This window comes from Ammospiza caudacuta, chromosome 13 (assembly GCF_027887145.1).
Source record: "Ammospiza caudacuta isolate bAmmCau1 chromosome 13, bAmmCau1.pri, whole genome shotgun sequence".
NCBI lineage: Eukaryota > Metazoa > Chordata > Aves > Passeriformes > Passerellidae > Ammospiza > Ammospiza caudacuta.
This window is the reverse complement of record NC_080605.1, coordinates 2,976,116-2,995,187: the sequence shown is the minus strand read 5'-3', so window position 1 is coordinate 2,995,187 and position 19,072 is coordinate 2,976,116. Positions and strand designations below refer to the sequence as shown.

The window sequence follows — 19,072 nt, the reverse complement described above, 5'->3', positions numbered from 1 at the left end:
AAGACAGAAATGTTAATCCTTGTAGGGGAGCCACAACTGAATTTAAAAGCAGAGAATTGTAGTTACTGGAGAATTTTTCTCCCTTTTCTAACATTTGGGAGAAGTCTTAATTCCAGCACTACTGTTACAGGTTAAGTACCACAGCAGTCAGAACTATCCTGTCTCAGTTGTAAAACCAACAGACAAAGCAGAACCTTCTGTAGTTTCATCTTCTTTCCACAGGGGACATTTCTGTATTTACACCACACCAAAGCTTCTCTACCACCAATAAACTTGGCATCAAGAGACTCACAAATTGGGTCTTCATTGATTTCCCTTTATTAAAACAATGTTGCTGCTACATTCTGTCTTCAGTCATGGGGAGTGACAGAAAAACATGAGCATTGGGGAAATTTGGTAGCTGTATTTGTCAAGTGAGGATCAACTGGAATTATTACAGTGAATAATTGCAGATATGACAACTGTGAAGAAAAAGTGAGGGAAACACAATTTTATCCTCAAATATACTTCAATTAATTTTTTAATATCCTAATATTTTGCATATTATGCACATGTTTAGACTGTAAACTATAACTCTAATTTAAACTTCGTGTTTTGTGTGCTTTTGCTCTTTGTCTTTTCAAGGATCACTTTTTTCCAGAATTCTACCTTCTTTTCTTTCAACTTTCTGTCTTTCTTTTGTTGTAGATTTATCTGCAAGTATTCTTCATTTAGGTTGTAAGATGGCCATTCAACCAGACCTTCTCCATTAGGATTTCTGTAAGCAAGAGGAAAGAAGAGTGAGTGCCCTTTTCAGTCACAGGGGAATTCAATCACACATGTTAAGACTGCATCAGTAAACCAGACAATTCCCCAGTGCAAAGCAGCAGTATCTGTCATGAACTTCATGATTCTTACCCATTTCGAGCAAAGTTGGCCCAGTACTTCATTAGAGTTCTGCTGAGGTTCTTCTCTTCCTCTGTAACTTCACCTGAAAGACACAATACAGAATAGCTGCTCTGTGTGGCAGGACATGGCTCTTACAGCAGCAGCAGATTTCCCTCTGGGAATGTGCTGGCAATTGGCAATTCCAACATGGCAATTGCAACACCACTGGCCAACATCACTCCTACAGCAAGCATCAGGGCATTTCAGCACTCCTCATGAATGACTTCAGCATCATTACCCTACTGTAGAAATCTGGGAATTTGGGAACAAGGAAATAAGGTGATGTGCCTGTAAACTTCCAGGAAATCAGAGCAGAACCAAAAAACCCCCATGTGTTCTGCATCCCAGTACAACTCCAGGAATGGGCCACATGGCTGTGTTTCCTGGATCCCATTCTAGTTTTGTGGGACTAAAATTCTCCCTATTATTCAGAGCATGACTAAGCAAAGATTTCTCCTTTCTCACACAAGACGGTGCCACTCCATTTCTCAGCACTTCAAGAGTATTTCTTTAAATATAGTTATACATAACATAAGCTCACTGTATCACTAGGTGAGAATTACTTCAGTTCCTGTGTGTTTTTAATTATAAATGCATCTCAATACACTAAGAAAAATGTTTGGTATCTTAAAGCCCTTGATAAATTCAGGCAAAAGAACTGTTCAGTGTTTCCTAGTGCCAAATGGTATGCAATTAAAAAAAAAAAAAAAAAAAAAAAAAGAAAAGGCTCTGGTAACAGATTAACAAAGGGCTTTACAACATAGCTGGATTGCTCCAAAGTTCAATGAAGTAAAAGGAAATACTTTCATTTATGGAGGCTTTGACATACATATTTGATCAGACTATGAACTACTGTGCAAATCACAAAAACAAAAGCAGAAAAAAATTAGTGAATTCACTTAAAATAAGCAGAATCTTTGTGTCTCTGTCAAAATAAGAACTGTTCCTAATATGTTCCACAGGAAAGAAAATACTTCATGCTGAGTACTACTGTCTTAGGCATAAGTAATTAAAGGATATTGCTGGATTAATTATGTTCCTTAAGAAGTGGCATCATGTTTCTTAATTGTTCAGTGACTGGCAGAGTCATTGGGAATATAAAAACGTGGGATTCTGACAGAGGGAACTTCCAGAATCCCATGGAAATTTTAGGAGTACACCCTTAATCCTCCCTCAGTGGATTGGTTCCATTGGAATAAGTGCTCAAGTATTAATTGAATTGTGAGGCAAAACAGACCTAACCATTGGATCTTCACACAGAAAATGAAACACTGTAATTCCAAGTCTTGCTCTGAACATGGCTGGAATCACTTCCTGCAAAAGAAGCCAAGTCCCCCATTCTCTGGAGCCTGACAGCCCATGGGATTTCCTCAAAGGAGGAGACACTGGCCTAAACTCCTCAGGAAAAGAAGAGATCCTGGATTTCCTGCTTCCCAAGCACCCTGCAAATTTAATTGATCTTTCCTTCAATTTAATTTTCAGCCAAAGCCATTTGGCAAATTCATCACAGTGCTGGGACAGTGACAGTGAATTTTCTACGAAATATCCTATTTGCTGAATTGTTGACAAGATGTGGGACTGACTGTGCTGCAGACCAAGCAAACTGTAAAGGAGAGAAGCTGGAGAAGATGGTTAAATGCATAAAACCAATTCTGCCAGGAGAAAGGGTTATGGTTTGGTCTCACTGCCAATATATGCACTTTAATCTGATGGAAATTAATAGAACACTGAATAGAAAAATGCCAGGGCTACAGGACTCATTCAGGAGCGAGTGGTGTCTGTTCCTTACTGCGGAGCTGGATGTCCCCAGCCAGAAATGGCCCCCCAAAGACAAAGCCAACTTCATCCCCATGGTCAGCCTTCACATAGTCAGGTTTGCTGTCCCTGAATGCACTGGCCCGGTGCTGGAACTCAAAGAAGTAGGTAGGAGCTCCAGACTCTGCAAGACATAACAAACAGGCAGTTACAGAAGAGATACATAAACTTCAGGGGTCATCAGCTGTTCAAAATACTGCTTTAAAAAGAGCTTTATACTGGGCACATTTCTAGTCTAATTGTTACATTCAAATATGTACTTCTACTTTTAATGCAAAATTAAGTGCTTAGCTTACACACACAAAAAAAAAAAACTGGAAGATCCACTCTAAGATAACATAGAAAAAACAAAATATCAAATTATTTCCACTTTGGAATATCTTGGTATGACTTGTCTACACCTACACACCAGAAAATTTACAGATCACAGAGTTGCTGATTTCCCAAACAGCCATGGGCCAAAGGACGAAGGTCCTTTGATATGTTTTAATTTTTAAGCCTGTATACTTCAGTTAGTAAATATTTACTTGTGTTATCATGCTCTGCTCTCAATATATTGTGATTATAAGCACACTTACACAGAGATAAAGGACACAACCCTGCAGACCTGTATCATTGCTCCCAGTGGGAATCTCAAGAAGGGCTGCCTACATATGACAGGATTTGTCTGCATCATTTGATCCAGCTTGCAGCAGGGGGTTTGAGTGTCCCACTGCTGCTGATCAGCTTACCCCTGTGATAATTCAGTGCTTTAATGGCTGGCATGACAATTGCCATGTCCCCCAGCAGGTCCAGGAATCCGTCCCGGAGCTCTGCAGGGTCCTCTGTGTCTCCCAGATATTCATCTAAGATCATGGGCAGAAAATCTGAGGGTACATCCTAAGAGACAAGCAACAAACAGACAATCACAGTCTAAATTAGCAGCTAAATTTGCCATCTTTTAAACTTCAGAGATTCTGCAAAGGCACAAATGTCCAGGACAGCACCCATGTTAATGGGAAACAAAACCTATTCATGCTTTTTGTGGGCAAAAAAACCCCAAACAAACCAACCACCTTAGGTCAAATTTGCACCAGATCAATATGGGTTAAAACCCTGCAGCAATAAGTGTAGATCCAGCAATTTCTCCTGACAATATCTTCAGCTTCTGTTTTCGTCTGGAGAAGAGAGATGGGAATCACAAAAGTAAATTCTCAGTCCTTGATTTATGGACCATTAGACAAGAGGACAAGGCCAATGGGATCTCCAAACAGTGTAAATTTTCAGGGTTAGAATTTGCTGCTTGAAAGATGCACCTCAAAACTAGGAGTGCAATGTAACTACTTTAAAAGCTACATTTAATGCAAACATACTGAAAAATACACCTTGAAACTCCCTAAAGCAGGAGATCAGCCGTGAGATACTTTAACATTAGGGAAGCTATTACAGTAATCCCACAAATATGTAAGATAAAAGTATTCTTTGAGGTCTAGAATGAAAAAGGCATTTTCCCAAATGCCAGGTCTGGCTCAATCCTATTTCTGTGTAATTCTATACACCCTGGTCAGGTCAACTTTGCTGGGATTCTCCCCAAAGCCTGCCATGGCCTCAGCCCTCAGTAACACCACGACTCAAGCAGTGAGACCCAAATCTGTTACATACAAGAAAAAGAAAATTCACTTCTCAAATTAGATTAGTGCAGCAGTACTTACAATCATTGGTAGAAAAACCTCTACAGTTGAGGCAATTGATTTTCTATCTCCTATTTCCCTCAAACCTTTCATTTTTGATGTCTATACAGAGAGAAAAAAACAATGTTATTAGCATACCATTCAATGTCTCCATTATTTTAAACATTGAAACTACATTATTCCATTAATTCTTACTACTGGTGTTTATTTTTAAAGGATCATATCATATGCAAAAATGCAGCCCAATGCAGCAGCTGCCTTGAGAAGCTTGTATTTACTGCAGTAAATGTTGTCTTGGTGAAGGTTTCTAGATAAACCACTCCTAATACATAGTTTATCCTTAATTCAATGTTAAGAAACTTGTAAGACTAGAAAACATGAGGGCAGAGCTGAAGCAAAAAGCTGCTTCTGTCTCACAGGCTTTTTGTCATTCTCTTGGGGGAGATCTTAGAAGTCACTGACTGTTAAGTCTGTCTCTAGTCCAATTGTTTGAGCCCTTTGAAATAAAACTAATGCAGTGTTCTTCCTCTTTTACAGCATTGCATAAAACAACTCTTCTGTCTGCAAAATAAATTCAAACAGATTTCACTTTGCATTGTTCTTCTGGGACTTCCAACCAGCAACAGCCGCTTCATAGATTCAGAACAAATGATTGGTACTACACAAAGGAAATATTTAGGAAATAAAAGAAAGAGACAAGAAAGGAGAGGACACAAATCCATCTCCTGCAGTTTTTGTGCACTAAGAGCATTTGCTCATGTTTTGGAGTTACCCATTGAGTTCCCATGAGAAAAGAGAATGGGCTGGGCACGTGCATTGTGCCCTCACTCTGCCCCAGGTGAGATTTTCAGATGCAAGCTCTTTCTGAAGGTTATGATACCAAGGGGAAGCTGGTTGAGGTGATCAGTGGCACATTTTTAAGCACTCTGGATATCAACCCTGACTACTGAGCCTTGTGGGGAAAGGATTGGCTGTACTTGTCTTTCAGGAACAAGTCCTTGATTGTTGCATTCTTTTGCTCTCTCTGCCTGGATGAGGGATTAAATCTGTAGGATAAGAAAGCACTGTACAAAACTGATGTTCCAACTGCTGTGTCCATGCAATTTAACTTGCAGGATGAAGCCTCTCTCACCCTCTGTGACCCAGTGGCTCTGGGTCACTGCAGAGCCATGATGCAAGCAATGTTTACCTTGTACGTATTTCCATCACTGCTAAGACTTGTCCTATCACTTAACACAAACATTAAAAACACAATAAAAATAAAGAATAGACATTAAATCACCGATCTAATGTTCCAGCCAAATTCATTATTGGTGACTCCTATCATGAACGGGACTGCATTGAATTCTTTTCCAGCCAATATCTCCTCAGGTGGCTTATGAAGAAACACTCCATCCAAAACTAAGGGTAGAAATGAGATTTCCTGAAGGAAGAGGAAAAAAAAAAAGATCAAATTAGTTGTTAATAGTACTTCCAATTTTTCCTTCAAATCATGTAAGATGTCCACACTGAATATCCAAAATGCAAAAAAGGGCTTTAAGAAATTCAAGTATCTACAGCCACTGTAACATAAATTCAGTTTGGCACAAGAGTGTAAAATGCAGGCCTGGCTGGGTCAAGTGTAGAGGAATGTAAAGGGTTCCTGATCCTGGGCTGTTCTGACAGGATTAAAACACAGGGGTGCTCAGGCCTTGCTCAACTTCACAGGTGCTGTGACACTGCCAAACCTCCAGAAAGAATTGATGTGTGAAATTGCTTCAACATTTGGGGAGTATTTTGACAAAAGATAAGAAAAATCAACTTTGGAACGGACCATCAATGAACTCTGATCAGAGGCTGAGCTAAAGTTTTGCAAGTGAGCCATTAAAAGTTCTGTTGCCATGAAGTCTCACCTACCTTGCTGTTAAGGACTATGTGCTCTGATTCCTGCTTCCTCAAGCAGTCCAGCAGGGAGAGGGAGCTGCTTGCATCACACTTGAAGATACTGGCAATTTTCTGAAAATTATCAACAAAGACAAGCACTGTTAAAAAATCATTATACATGCTGCGGTTAAGAGCTTGTTAGTGGCAGATTTAAGTGAGCTGGATAGATCTTTGAGTATTTTGCTCTACTGTTTGATCACAAAGTGAAATCATTCTGCTGTACTTCTCTTTCTTGCTGTATTTCCATTCACTGTTTTTTCAAACTTTGCTGTAGAGATAATACAAGCTTTAGCATAAATCAAATAAGGAAAGAAAATACAGAAATATTTACATTATTACTGTCTGCCATTACAGGAAAAGATATTAAAAGCCACTTATTGAAAGTTATTTTATTTTAAGTTTGGGGTTTTTTGTTGTTTTATATTTAATTAATTTACTTCACATAAAGGCTTTCCCTAAAAGACTGTAGTTCAATAAAAAGCTGAATTCTTCTTCTGGATTCTTGTCAAACTTTCCATAATAAATGCCAGAGTTACTGTATCAAGTACAGTGGCTATAAAAATGGACATTTGCCTGGCTTGAGATGTGTGTGACTGAAATGCTTTTGCCAGCCCACAGCTGTATGAAATCATACAGCTTTCCAATCTATTTCTAACACCAAACAGACCAAAATTCAACAGGTGTGCTGCAACAATAAACTGGATCTACTTTGTTGCATGGTATACAATGACATTTTTCCCTTTTTTCTTTTAAACAAATTATCACATAGAAGTATCCTTTAGATATCTATATATACCCCTTAAATATCCTATATAGATATATAGTATCCTTCTATCCATAGAAGAAGCCTATTTTAGGCTATAAAGACTTTAAAATGCAAAAAAATGAGCTTACCTCAAGATCTGTTGAGAGACGTAAATTTTTACTGGGGGGAATTATAATTCCACTCTCTGATATAGCTTTATGAAAGAGACCCTTAGATAAAGGAGATAACACCTGCCAAGAAGGGAAGAACAAAAAGTATTTATTCTACATTAACATCCTTACCTTACAACTTTATGCTAGTTATAGTCTATTAACTCCTGGATTCAGTTGGGAATTACACATCTTTATTTGCTAAATCTCCAGATTTTGCCCAATGTGCTGTTAAACTCACGGTCAAAAACCATAATTAAGCTTTTGAAGATTTTTATTTTTATGTACTATATACCTACATGTGCAAAAACAGAGCAAGATCCTGCAGATATCCCAAAGAGAGTGACAGAAGCTGGGTCTCCACCAAAGTGCTCGATGTTTCCTTGCACCCACCGAAGGGCAGCGACCTGGTCCAGGTACGCCCAGTTCCCAGGGGCGTGCTCGTCACCAGTGCTGGAAGGGAAGCACAGAGCAGTGGCACAGTGACAGTGGCACAGCAGAGCCCTCTCAGGAAGCACAGTGACAGTGGCACAGTGACAGTGGCACAGCAGAGCCCTCTCAGGAAGCACAGTGACAGTGGCACAGTGACAGTGGCACAGCAGAGCCCTCTCAGGAAGCACAGAGCAGTGGCACAGTGACAGTGGCACAGCAGAGGCCACCCCAGCACTCTGTGCTTGGTGCAAAGTGACCAACAGCCCCTCAGGGTCCCACCTCAGCCCCTGACTCCCTCCATTCTCTGCTCACCCCTGCTCAGGTAGAACCCTGACCTTTTCTCTGCCTGAGTTTTTGCTTTACACAGCAGAGGATGGAAGCAAAGGCCAGAACAAACATCCTGTCCAGCACCAAATAAGCCCACCTATGATCTGATAGCAGGCTACAATCACATGACCATGCAGATGGAACGTACAGACATTTCTCAGTGTTCTGAAGTCCTGATGTCAGTGAATTATGTACATTTAAACCACTCTAACAGTGGGAAACTGATACAGAAGCTCAGCACATTTAGCAATCAGAACTACCCATGCTTTCAACATGACAGCAAGTACTTTTTACAAAGTAAAATAGGTGTTCTTACTTGAAGTATCCAAGGAGTCCCAGTCTGTACTGAATTAAAACCACCACAACATTCTCATAGGCTGACAGTGCAGAGCCATCATAGCGAGCAGCACCACCAAATATGAAATTGCCTCCATGGATCCACACCATTACCTTGGAAACAAAAGAGTGAGACACACCTTTATGCACTGGTTTGCAGATTTCACTTGAAAAAGGAAAACAATATCAGAGAATTAGGAACACCAAAACACCAAAGCACAATGGCTGCTGAATTTCAGATTGGTGGACTTGGAATTTTACATGCTAATATTATTTCTGCTGGTGCAGCATCACATTTTCAAAAGCAGTTAAGTCTCTTAGGAGCAAGCTTTATAAAACACAAGCTTGTTCAATGGTTTACATACAGGTAGCTTGTCCTTTTTGCTTGAGCCAGCGGGGCTGTAAACACTGAGATACAAACAGTCCTCAGAAGTTTGGAATGCAAGGTGCTTTTCTTTGAAGTTTTTTTCAGCTGTTTTCAACAGGGACAGATCTTGAGGACAGCTTCACAAAAAAAAGAAAGCAAAAAAAAAAAAAAAAGCTCAATTATTAGTACTAAACCTGCAATAGCATCAAGGTAACAACAGTAGAGAAAACTTTTGCACCCAGCTGAATCCCTACAGGGTGCTTGAATTTTGTCTTATCTATAATCAGTGAGAGGTGCAGCCTGTAAAAGCACATCTCAACACCTGTACTAGAAACGCTACAGCAGTACTGGCAGTGTATCCACCACCAAATGTCAACTCAGGCCCCTGCACCCCAATAAACACAGCTCTGACCAGCACAAATGAACAGCTCTCACAGCGGTGGGTGAGAAGTTGCATCTCTCACACCAGTCCAGGGTTCAGGTGGTTCAGGTGGAGAAAACCTCAAGGATCCAAGAGGGGCTTTTGCAAAAGGAATTCCAAGGAAAACATCGACAAGCTTGTCTGTGCCCTTCACATTTGTCTGTGTTCCTTTGAGCCGTCCGAGTGCAATGGTCACTTCTGGCCCAGCACCACTCTGTCCTAGGTAAAACAAAAGGGAAAAAAAATCATTAAATTGCACCTTCATAACTGTCACACAGACTTCTCCATTAAGTATTTTTAACTGATTGTTTAATTTAGAACATTTCAGGTTATTCGTTTCAATTTTGTTCAGTCTTCATATTGCTTTGGTGGAGTGACAGACACCCCCTGCCAAGCCCTCATGCCAGTGTCACCTGGAGCCAGGTAGGGCAGGATTTTGTCACCCTGCAAGAGCAAATTTCAGAGCAAACAGCAAACCCATTAACACTTCCTAAATTTATCATTTAACAAGATCTTAAAAATATTTTATTTAGAGAATTCAGAAATGTTGCTGCTTTCTACCTTTTAAAAAAGACAGAAAGCTTTATTTTCATTAAATCATCTCACAAAGTTTCATCTCACAAAACCAGTAATTTTTGCATCATGAAGGCATTTTGGCAGATTGGTAACCAAAGCAGAAGAGATTTACTGCCTTTGTAAAAATCATTGGCACTTGGTGCAGTGGCTTCCCCAGCAGCAAGAGCAGCACCAGCTCACCGAGCTCACCTTCTGCCCCGCACACGAGGAGCGCTACAAACCCAAAGCAGGCACAAAGGACCGCGATCGGGCTCGCAGGAACCATGGTCACCCCCGGGCTCCCGGGGGCTCTCTGCGCTTTTATCCGGAACAGGAGGGGACAAAGGTCCCGGCGAGGGCAGCCGGGGCACGGAGCGAGGCTGAACCGCGGCGTGACCGGCAGCCAACGCCTCCAGAGCGCCAAAAACAAACAGGAGAGAGATACAGACCCTGCTTAGCGATACAGACCCTGATTATCGATACAGACCTGATTATCGATACAGCTCCTGATCAGCGATACAGACCCTGATTATCGATACAGACCCTGATTATCGATACAGACCTGATCAGTGACACAGCACCTGATTATCGATACAGCCCCGATTAGCGGTACAGACCTGATCAGCGATAGAGACCCTGATTATTGATACAGACTCTGATTATCGATACAGCCCCGACTATCGACACAGCCCCTGATCAGAGATACAGTCCCTGACTATCAACAGAGCCCCTGATTATCGCTACAGCCCCGATTAGCGACACAGCCCCTGATTATCGATGCAGACCCTGATCAGCGATACAGCCCGATCACCGACACAACCCCCGGTCACCGACACAGCTCTGATTATCGATACAGCCCCTGATCACCGATACAGCCCCCGATCACCGACGCAGCCCCGCACGGCGGGAGGGCCTCAGGCGGTCCCGGCAGTGCCCGGCGCCGATCGCTGCTCCTTCATTCACCGGCTGCCAGCGCCACCGGCGGAGAACACAGGGCAAGTCTGAACACAGAGCTTAAATGCTATCAAGTTCTTTAAAATCCCCTTAAAACAACAAAAAAAAGCACCAAAACACCACGACAAGGAAAAAGCAATAAAACCCCTAACCCGCCCCCCCCCCCCCCCCCGCAACAACCAGGACTAGATTACAAATGATTAGAAAGTAACAATAAGAAAAGAAAACCAAATCAAAATAGTAAATTCTTGCCTTAATCTCCTTTTAGAGGCGTGTATGACGCCAAAGTATCTCATCGCCACACTACCACACCAGTTCAAATTTGCGCGGGGGTTCTTTTGTTTGATTGCTCAGAGTAGGGAACAGATGAGATAAACAATTGCATCGGAGCATCGTCGGCAGCGCCGGACATTGCGCCGCCGACTCCATTCGCTTCCAGCCCGGCGCTGCGGCCGAGCCGGGCTCCGGGGAAGCCCAAGAGCCCCAGGACACGCCCGAGGAGCCGGGCCCGCCCCGCCCCGGGTCCTGCCCGCCCCGGGCCCGCCCCGCTCCCGCCCCGCTCCCGCCCCGCTCCCGCCCCGGTGCGGCGCCGATCCCGCTCCGGGCTGGTTCCGGTGGCGGTGCCGGTGTCGGTGCCGCCATGGTGGGCCCGGGCCCGGGCGCGGCTCCGCTGGAGAACGCGAACCCGCTCATCTACCGCCGCTCCGGGGAGCGCCCCGTGACCGCCCGCGAGGAGGACGATGAGCTGCCCGACGCCATCGACGACCGGGAGATCTTCGATATCCTGCGGGAGCGGCGGGCAGGGCCGGGCAGGGCAGGGCCGGGCCGGGCAGGACCGGGCCGGGCAGGGCAGGGCCGGGCAGGGCAGGGCCGGGCAGGGCAGGGCAGGACCGGGCAGGGCAGGACCGGGCCGGGCAGGACCGGACCGGGCAGGGCAGGGCAGGGCAGAACCGGGCCGGGCAGGACCGGGCAGGGCAGGGCCGGGCAGGGCAGAACCGGGCCGGGCAGGGCCGGGCCGGGCAGGGCAGGGCCGGGCAGGGCAGGACCGGGCAGGGCAGGGCAGGACCGGGCAGGGCAGGGCCGGGCAGGGCAGGGCAGGGCCGGGCAGGACCGGGTAGGGCAGGGCAGGGCCGGGCAGGGCCGGCGGGCAGCGCCGCTTTCCTTAACGCGCACATCTCATCCGCTCCATCAATGACCCCGAGCACCCGCTCACCCTGGAGGAACTGAACGTCGTCGAGCAAATGCGAGTGAAAGTGAGATCCCGCCGGGATGTGCTGCCTCAGCCGGCCGATATTATATTATATTATATTATATTATATTATATTATATTATATTATATTATATTATATTATATTATATTATATTATATTATATTAATAATTAAATGAAAAATTTAAAATTAAACAATACAATATCTAAATATTATAATATTTAATAATATGGGATACAATATTAATTAGATATTAAATAATGATTAATACATATTATTTGTTAATTTATATTAAGTATAATAATAAATATAATATGTATAATATGTTAAAACTATTCAATATATATTAAATAATATATACTAATTATGTTACATTATATATATTAAATAATATATAATATATTTAAATATAAAATATGTGAATATATTTAGAATAGTTATAATTTAAATAATTATATTTTAAATATATAATGTTTAAATAATAAATAATAATTAAACACTTAAATAATACAATATTTAAATATAATATTTAATAATATATAGCACAATATTAATTAGATATTAAATAATAAATAATAATTAATACATATTGTTTGTTAATTTATATTAAGTATAATAATAAATATAATAATGTATGTCATGTTAAAACTATTCAATATATATAAAATAATATATATTAATTATGTTACATTATATATATTAAATAACATATAATATAATATTTAAATATATAAAATATATTTATATATAAATATATTTAAATATATTTAGAATAGTTGTAATTTTAATAATTATATAATATATTTAAATATATAATGTTTAAATAATATTTGAATAATATATCTAAATATGGTCATATTGAATAATATATAACACAATATTTTTAGATAATAAATAATACATAATAATACATATTATTTGATTATTTATTCTAAGTATAATAATAAATATAATAATCATAAATATTAAATACTATAAAGAATAAATTATTAATAATATTAATATATTAATATATTTTAATGTAATATTAATGTTTAATAAATTAAATATTATAACTAATAAATATAATAATTAGATAAATATTGAACCTATTTAATATATATTAAATAATATATATTAATTATGTTACATTATACATGTTAAAATATATTATATTATATTATATTATATTATATTATATTATATTATATTATTTAAATATATAATATTTTAATATATTTAGAATGGTTATAATTTTAATGTTTATATTATAATATGTATAACATTATATATATTTAACATAGTATTTCCATATTAATGATACATAATATTTTATAATATTTAAATGTATTCATAGTATTTTGCATAGTGTTTAGCTGCATTTCCAGTAGTACCCAGCACAGGTGCCAGTGCGCGGTGCCCTGCGGGCTGGGCGCTGTGGGGTGACAGCGGTGTCCCCGCAGGTGGACGATGCCCAGAGCACGGTGTCGGTGGAGTTCACGCCCACCATCCCTCACTGCAGCATGGCCACGCTCATCGGCCTCTCCATCAAGGTCAAACTGCTCCGCTCGCTGCCCGAGAGGTTCAAGGTGGGGATCAAAGCAGAAGTGGGGGAGGTGTTTGGAAACATTAAAAAAAAAAATGGGGAAAAAACCAAGCTTGCAGTGAAAATTAACTAGAGCTTTGTTTATTTTCGTGTGAGGGACCCTGCAGGAAGCAGAGAGGGCAGTGGGTGAAATACCAGCACACAGTTCTGGGGCTCTTGGGGTTCTGGGGCTGTTGTCATGGCCAGGGGGGGCTGAGGGCAATCACTGCATGCTCTGTGCCAGGCAGGAGGGCAGCTCTCACCCTTTCTGGAGCAGCTTAGACACCTGCAAATGCAGAATACTCTGCAGTTTTAGACTTTTATTTTATTCTGTTATATTGACTAACTGATAGTGGCAAGAATGTCCCTTCTCCCTGCTTTTTGTTACTATTTCATTTTTATTTGTTTGAACTTAATCTGCCAATATTTTGTTGAACTCGTCCCCTGTTTCTTGTGTGCTGCTGTTTCAGCTGGATGTTCACATAACTCCAGGAACACATGCCTCTGAGCACGCAGGTAAGGCTTTTAGTCCTCTCTTGTGTGGTCTTCATATTTGTTTTAATCTTGAAAATTAGCGAGGAGAGAGGTTCCCACAGCTGCAGAGCATCTGCTCCATGTCTGGGACTTTCTGCACCAGATCCTGGGGGATGCTGCACAGCAGGAACACGGAGTGTCACTGAGATTGGGCTGCAGTGTTCTTTAAACACCTCCTCAGGCTGTGCTCTCAGTCAGTCACTGATTCTGTGCCTGAGCACGTGGAAAAGGGGAGGAAAAGCGGATTTCTTGTGTCCCACCTGAGGAGCAGCTGTGGCAGAGACAGAGCCCGGGGTGCCCTGGGCATCCCCAGCCCTGCAGCACCCTGAGCTGTGCTCACTCAGCCTCAGCACACCCAGTGCCTCTGTCCTGATGTTTGCTCTGGGTTTTTCCTGCAGTTAACAAACAGCTTGCTGATAAGGAGAGGGTGGCAGCTGCTTTGGAAAACTCTCACCTGCTGGAAGTGGTGAATCAGTGTTTGTCTGCTCGGTCGTGATTGCCTGCCGAGGAAATCATTGCTGTTCTGATCTACTCAACTAATTTTGTATATAAGTGGTGATGTTACAATTTACATGAAACTGTGAGTAAAATAAAATCACTTAAATTCTCTTGAGGAAATGTTTCTTTGCTCTTTAAAAAAATACTATGCTTACAGACAGCTACAAAAATACAATAAAAATTGACTTTTTAATTGTATGAGTCATTGCATGGGTAGAATTTTCCATTAAAGATATTTTTTCAACCTATTTTTAACTGGTTTCTCACTACTAAAAATAAGTTATAAGCTGCACTTTAGAAGTGGATTTTGCACACTGGACTTTACAAGTACACCAAGGTAACTTTTAGTTAAAATCTTTATATTCCTCCAACAGTTTCAGACTGTTAATACAGTTTTACTTTCAAACATCACAAGTTGTACAAGCTGATGTGTGCAAAGCTGGAGGACATTTAGCAGTAAGTGTCCTCACTTCCAAATCATGTGTCTGGCTTTAATTATCTCACCTTTGATTAGCCAGATGTGGAGGGCTCTTTAGACCTGATTTATTTTTAATTACTACTTCATAGTGGTAGGAAATGCAGTATCTTTGAAGGAGCTTTTATCTGTGCACCTGCAATACAGGAGTCATTACCAGTTCTCAGTATGAACAGCCCAGCAGGCTCTGCTGAAAGATTGTCCTGGCAGTGTTTGACAGCTAAAGGACAAGTTTTTCTCTAAATGCTTTGAGATTTAATGCTAAAACCCAGCCTGTGCTTCTGGTTTGGGAACTGTGGCATTCACTAAACTGTTGTCTTTGGCAGACTCATTAAGAATTCATTTAAATTTTTGTCCTGGACCACATGGAAACCTGTCGGGAAATCCTGTTGGGTATTTTGGTACATACATCTCAGGTTTCTGTGGTTGAAATGGCTCCTGAGGTATCAGAAAGTCTCTTTTTACCCAGCCCTGTGACTGAAGAAGAAGTTGAGATTCGTTGGTTCTGCTTTCCAAGGTTGTTTATTTTCTCTTATCTGTTCCATTCTTTCTCTGACCTGCTGAGATCTGTCCAGGTTGTGGCACAGTGACTGCCCTTGGGGTGGTGTTGGCTAATTTTCCCATACCTATCACCTATGTTAGACAGTCTGTCTCTACTCTAAACCAATCCTGAAGTGTCACCATGACTGCAGAAGATGGAGGCCAAGAAGGAGAAAGACTGAACATGCCCAGATTCCTCCATCTTGCCTCCTGAACCCCCATTCTAAAACCCCAAAATTCTACTTTTTCACCCTGTGATAAATTCACTGTCATTCTGCTCAAACTATTGTGGCTCGTAAATCTTCACACAAAGTTGGGAATTGTTTCCATGGGTTAAAATTGAAGGCACTGGTGTTTGTGACTCTGTGCCAGGGTCTCTGAGCCCCTTGTCAGGGCCTGGAATCACCCAGGGCAGCCAGAGGGATGTCCTGGGTCCCAACACATACACCCATTGCAATGTAGCCTTCTTTGCCATCAGTTATCTGGAAAATAAGAGGTACACTTCCTATAAACATAGGTTGTGCTCAGCAGTTTGATGGCATTGCTTTGTACTCCAGTAGCATTTTCCCTGGGAGGGTCTCAGGTGCTGTTTGGAAGGGGTGAAGCTCATAGACATTGTGCAAAGCTCAGCCTGGCAGTCCAGTCCAGCCCAGTGCTCCAAGTGTGAGTCCAAAGTCACCCAGCAAAGCAGGAGAGGGAAAAGCCAGAGCTGAGCCTCCCTCTGCACAGGGCTGCAGGAAACCAACCCTGCTGAGCTCACTTGGCTCAGCAGCCTTTGAATGGGCAGCACTGCTGGGATTATGAATGAAACTGCAAATAAAGACAGCATTTATGTAATATTAGTGTTGGGCAAGGAACAGAAGGCCCAGCTTTGCTGTGCCTCTCTTGAATCACTGAACTGATGAGCTCTGAGACTGCCAGCAGTTGCAGCACAGATGAAGCTCCAGCCATGGTGATGCCTGCAGGCAGCTCCCGGGCACCACGCTTGGCTGGTTTGATTTTGCTTTCTGGTTTTTGGTGGCTTTTTACAAAGAAAATAAATTTTGCCCCCAGATTTTGGGGAAGAAGGAAATGCAGGTATGTGCCAGGAGGAAAACAGGAGGATGATTAAGCTGCCAACAGATTGCTTCAACCTGCACTCCAAACAGAGGAGGGATCAGTAAATGGTGCTTTGCTGAAGCTCTGCTTGGCTTTCACCACTACATAATACTAATGTGAAATAATTTATTGGGATGTTGGCACTTGCCTCGTGAAGCATACTGTGCCCAGCAGCCCTGGGGAGGGACTTTGCACCATTTACCTTCTCAGAGAAGCAACAGAAGGTGTTTGATGGTTTGTGTTTATTGTTAATGAGTGGGGGATGACTTTTCAGTACGGAGGATCTGCTGTGGGCTCTCAAAGCAGGGTTCTGACTCTGCTGTTTAGGGATGGAGAATTTGGTTGGTTTAGATCTGGTGTGTTTGTTTGAGTGATGTTGGTGTTGTATTTACCACAGAACCAACCACAGTGGCTTTGCTGAAGGCCCCAGGCCCTCCTGTGCAGGTTCCTTCAGCTCTGCATTGCTGATAATGTACCCCCAGTGCTGGTGAAAACCTTCCTCCCTGCTTTTGAGGATCATTACTTGTTCCTATTGCATGGAGACAAAGTGGGAGAACAAAACACTAATTTGTTAGAAATATTTTGTTTCGGATGTTTTATTATTCCAAAACTCCACCCCTAAATTTAGCCTCTGGAATGCTTTGTAATAGGACACATTCCATGAGAAAGGATGAGCAGCTGTGTGGAATACAAACAGCCTCGTTTAAGTCCAGGACAAATGCCAGGAGCAGACATCTGCTGTGCATTCCTGAGCTCTGGGCAGAGCCTTCCAGGGCAGCTGGATGGCATTCCCCATTCCCAGTGGGTAGGCAGGAGCTCCCCAGGCCAGCTGGAGATGGCATTCCCCATTCCCAATGTGCTTCCAGAGCAGCTGGATGGCATTCCCCATTGTAGGAGTGTTGGGGGGTAGCACTGTTGGGATGGACGGACACGAGAGATCTCTGCAGCCAGGTCGTGGGATTTGGGGTTTATTGCACAGGGCCTGGGTGCAGGGCCCTGCTGGGATTTGGGGTTTATTGCACAGGGCCTGGGTGCAGGGCCCTGCTGGGATTTGGGGTTTATTGCACAGGGCCTGGGTGCAGGGCCCTGCTGGGATTTGGGGTTTATTGCACAGGGCCTGGGGGCAGGGCCCTGCTGGGAGCTGCCAGACACAGCTCAGAGCAGCAAAGAGAGAAGAGAGGGGGAGAGAGGGTGAGAGACGCAAGAACGCAAAGTTCCTATTACAATACCATAAATCTTCTTCTGTGTTGAATATTCTGATTCTCACTAACCAATCTAGTACAAGATACAAATCCTATAGCAGTTACATACAGCCTGTAAGAATCACTACATTACCACACTGTGTTACATTTTAAACCCTAAAAACTCCTCTTTGGGCCCCTTCTGCCAAGCTGTAGGGTCTGCTCTGACCCTTGGGCCTGTCTGCAAGCAGAGGGTGTTGTTCCATCAAAAGGGGATCACCTTCAGCTGGCCACACCATTGTTTTCCAGTTGTTCAATAACTGAGGTATCTCAAAGCTTGCTTTCATTTCAATCTCGTTTATAGTTTCTATATTCTCAAAGTCTTTTGCCAGAAAATCATATTTATAAGGCTTTCTTGTTTAATCTTCCCCAACACCCCATTCCCAGTGTGCTCCCAGGGCTGCTGTGTGTGCTGTCCCTGCTCTGGGCTGTGTCTGAGCGCTCACCCCTCAGGAGGGCCAGGATCCCCCAGTGCTGCCCCAGGGTCTGAGCCTGCTGCAGCCCCTCAGCTTCAGCAGCGCCAGGGAAGCAGCTCAGCAGCTCTGTGTCCAAGGATGCAGCTGAGCATCCATGGAAGAGCTGCACCCTTGCATGGCATTGCTGCTGGTGGCCCTGGGCTGGAGCAGCGCGTGCCACTCGCTGGCAATGTTAATTAATGAAAGCTATATGTTAATTAATGAAAGTATTTCAGTATTCTGGCCATGCTCAGGAGTGATGTGTCTGTGTCAATGGAGGGCTTGGATAAAGATCTCTCTCCGGAGATTTGATTTATAAACTCTGTGTTTTACAATTGTTTTTTATAGCTGTTAAAAGCATTTCCCTTTGGCCTGTCAAGCAGACAACTGCACCACTTTCCCTTCCTTTACCAAATGCACTCTTTGGCATAAATACAGACTGAAGGAGTGGCAGAGTCAACGTTTTTCCATAGGCGAAAGAAAAGTTTGTAGTAAAATCTCTCTGATGTTACTAAGTAACAGCAAAGAGAACCAAAGCAGGGAAAGTTGAGGTGTGTTTGAGTTTGCTGGTCTAACAGCCATTTGCCAGCAACATTTAATAGCACATAAAATTTTCATTCCACAAGATGCTAAAAATACAGGGAATTTTTACAAAATGCACAAATAGCAGAGAGCCCTCATTTTGTCCAACACACTTCAGTAGCTGCAGAAGATGTTCTGTCACGCTCTGAGACCTTTTTACCTATCTCTTATTATCAACTCATACATTTATTATGTCCTATCTCTGAAGAGCTTTTGCATCCTGCTGCACACAA

General features: G+C 42.5%; 2 protein-coding genes across 2 annotated transcripts; one reads left to right on the top strand and one right to left on the bottom strand.

The window, feature by feature from the left end:
- Positions 1-303: 303 nt before the first annotated feature.
- On the bottom strand, positions 304-10,095 carry CES2 (carboxylesterase 2). Its single transcript, XM_058813442.1, has 13 exons — positions 9,899-10,095; positions 9,148-9,352; positions 8,711-8,849; positions 8,326-8,459; positions 7,550-7,703; positions 7,230-7,331; positions 6,309-6,407; positions 5,695-5,835; positions 4,434-4,514; positions 3,474-3,621; positions 2,717-2,866; positions 898-970; positions 304-757 (listed from the first exon to the last, which is right to left on the bottom strand). The coding sequence occupies exons 1-13, from the start codon at positions 9,972-9,974 to the stop codon at positions 568-570; spliced, it is 1,692 nt and encodes a 563-aa protein (XP_058669425.1). The 5' UTR covers positions 9,975-10,095; the 3' UTR covers positions 304-567.
- A 1,126-nt stretch (positions 10,096-11,221) lies between these two features.
- On the top strand, positions 11,222-14,696 carry CIAO2B (cytosolic iron-sulfur assembly component 2B). The gene is made up of 5 exons (XM_058813685.1): positions 11,222-11,423; positions 11,818-11,895; positions 13,295-13,420; positions 13,887-13,932; positions 14,349-14,696. The coding sequence occupies exons 1-5, from the start codon at positions 11,283-11,285 to the stop codon at positions 14,444-14,446; spliced, it is 489 nt and encodes a 162-aa protein (XP_058669668.1). The 5' UTR covers positions 11,222-11,282; the 3' UTR covers positions 14,447-14,696.
- The last annotated feature ends 4,376 nt before the right edge of the window (positions 14,697-19,072 follow it).

What these genes read in the sequence shown, in the direction of transcription:
- CES2 (XM_058813442.1), bottom strand. Translation starts at nt 9,974, where the DNA reads ATGGTTCCTGCGAGCCCGATCGCGGTCCTTTGTGCCTGCTTTGGGTTT. An exon ending in ACATAGTCCTTAACAGCAAG is followed by an intron (nt 5,836 to 6,308) that starts GTAGGTGAGACT and finishes CTCTTCCTTCAG; the next exon opens with GAAATCTCATTTCTACCCTT. An exon ending in AGGTTTTTCTACCAATGATT is followed by an intron (nt 3,622 to 4,433) that starts GTAAGTACTGCT and finishes CTTGTCTCTTAG; the next exon opens with GATGTACCCTCAGATTTTCT.
- CIAO2B (XM_058813685.1), top strand. Translation starts at nt 11,283, where the DNA reads ATGGTGGGCCCGGGCCCGGGCGCGGCTCCGCTGGAGAACGCGAACCCG. An exon ending in ACGACCGGGAGATCTTCGAT is followed by an intron (nt 11,424 to 11,817) that starts ATCCTGCGGGAG and finishes TAACGCGCACAT; the next exon opens with CTCATCCGCTCCATCAATGA. An exon ending in CGCTGCCCGAGAGGTTCAAG is followed by an intron (nt 13,421 to 13,886) that starts GTGGGGATCAAA and finishes CTGCTGTTTCAG; the next exon opens with CTGGATGTTCACATAACTCC.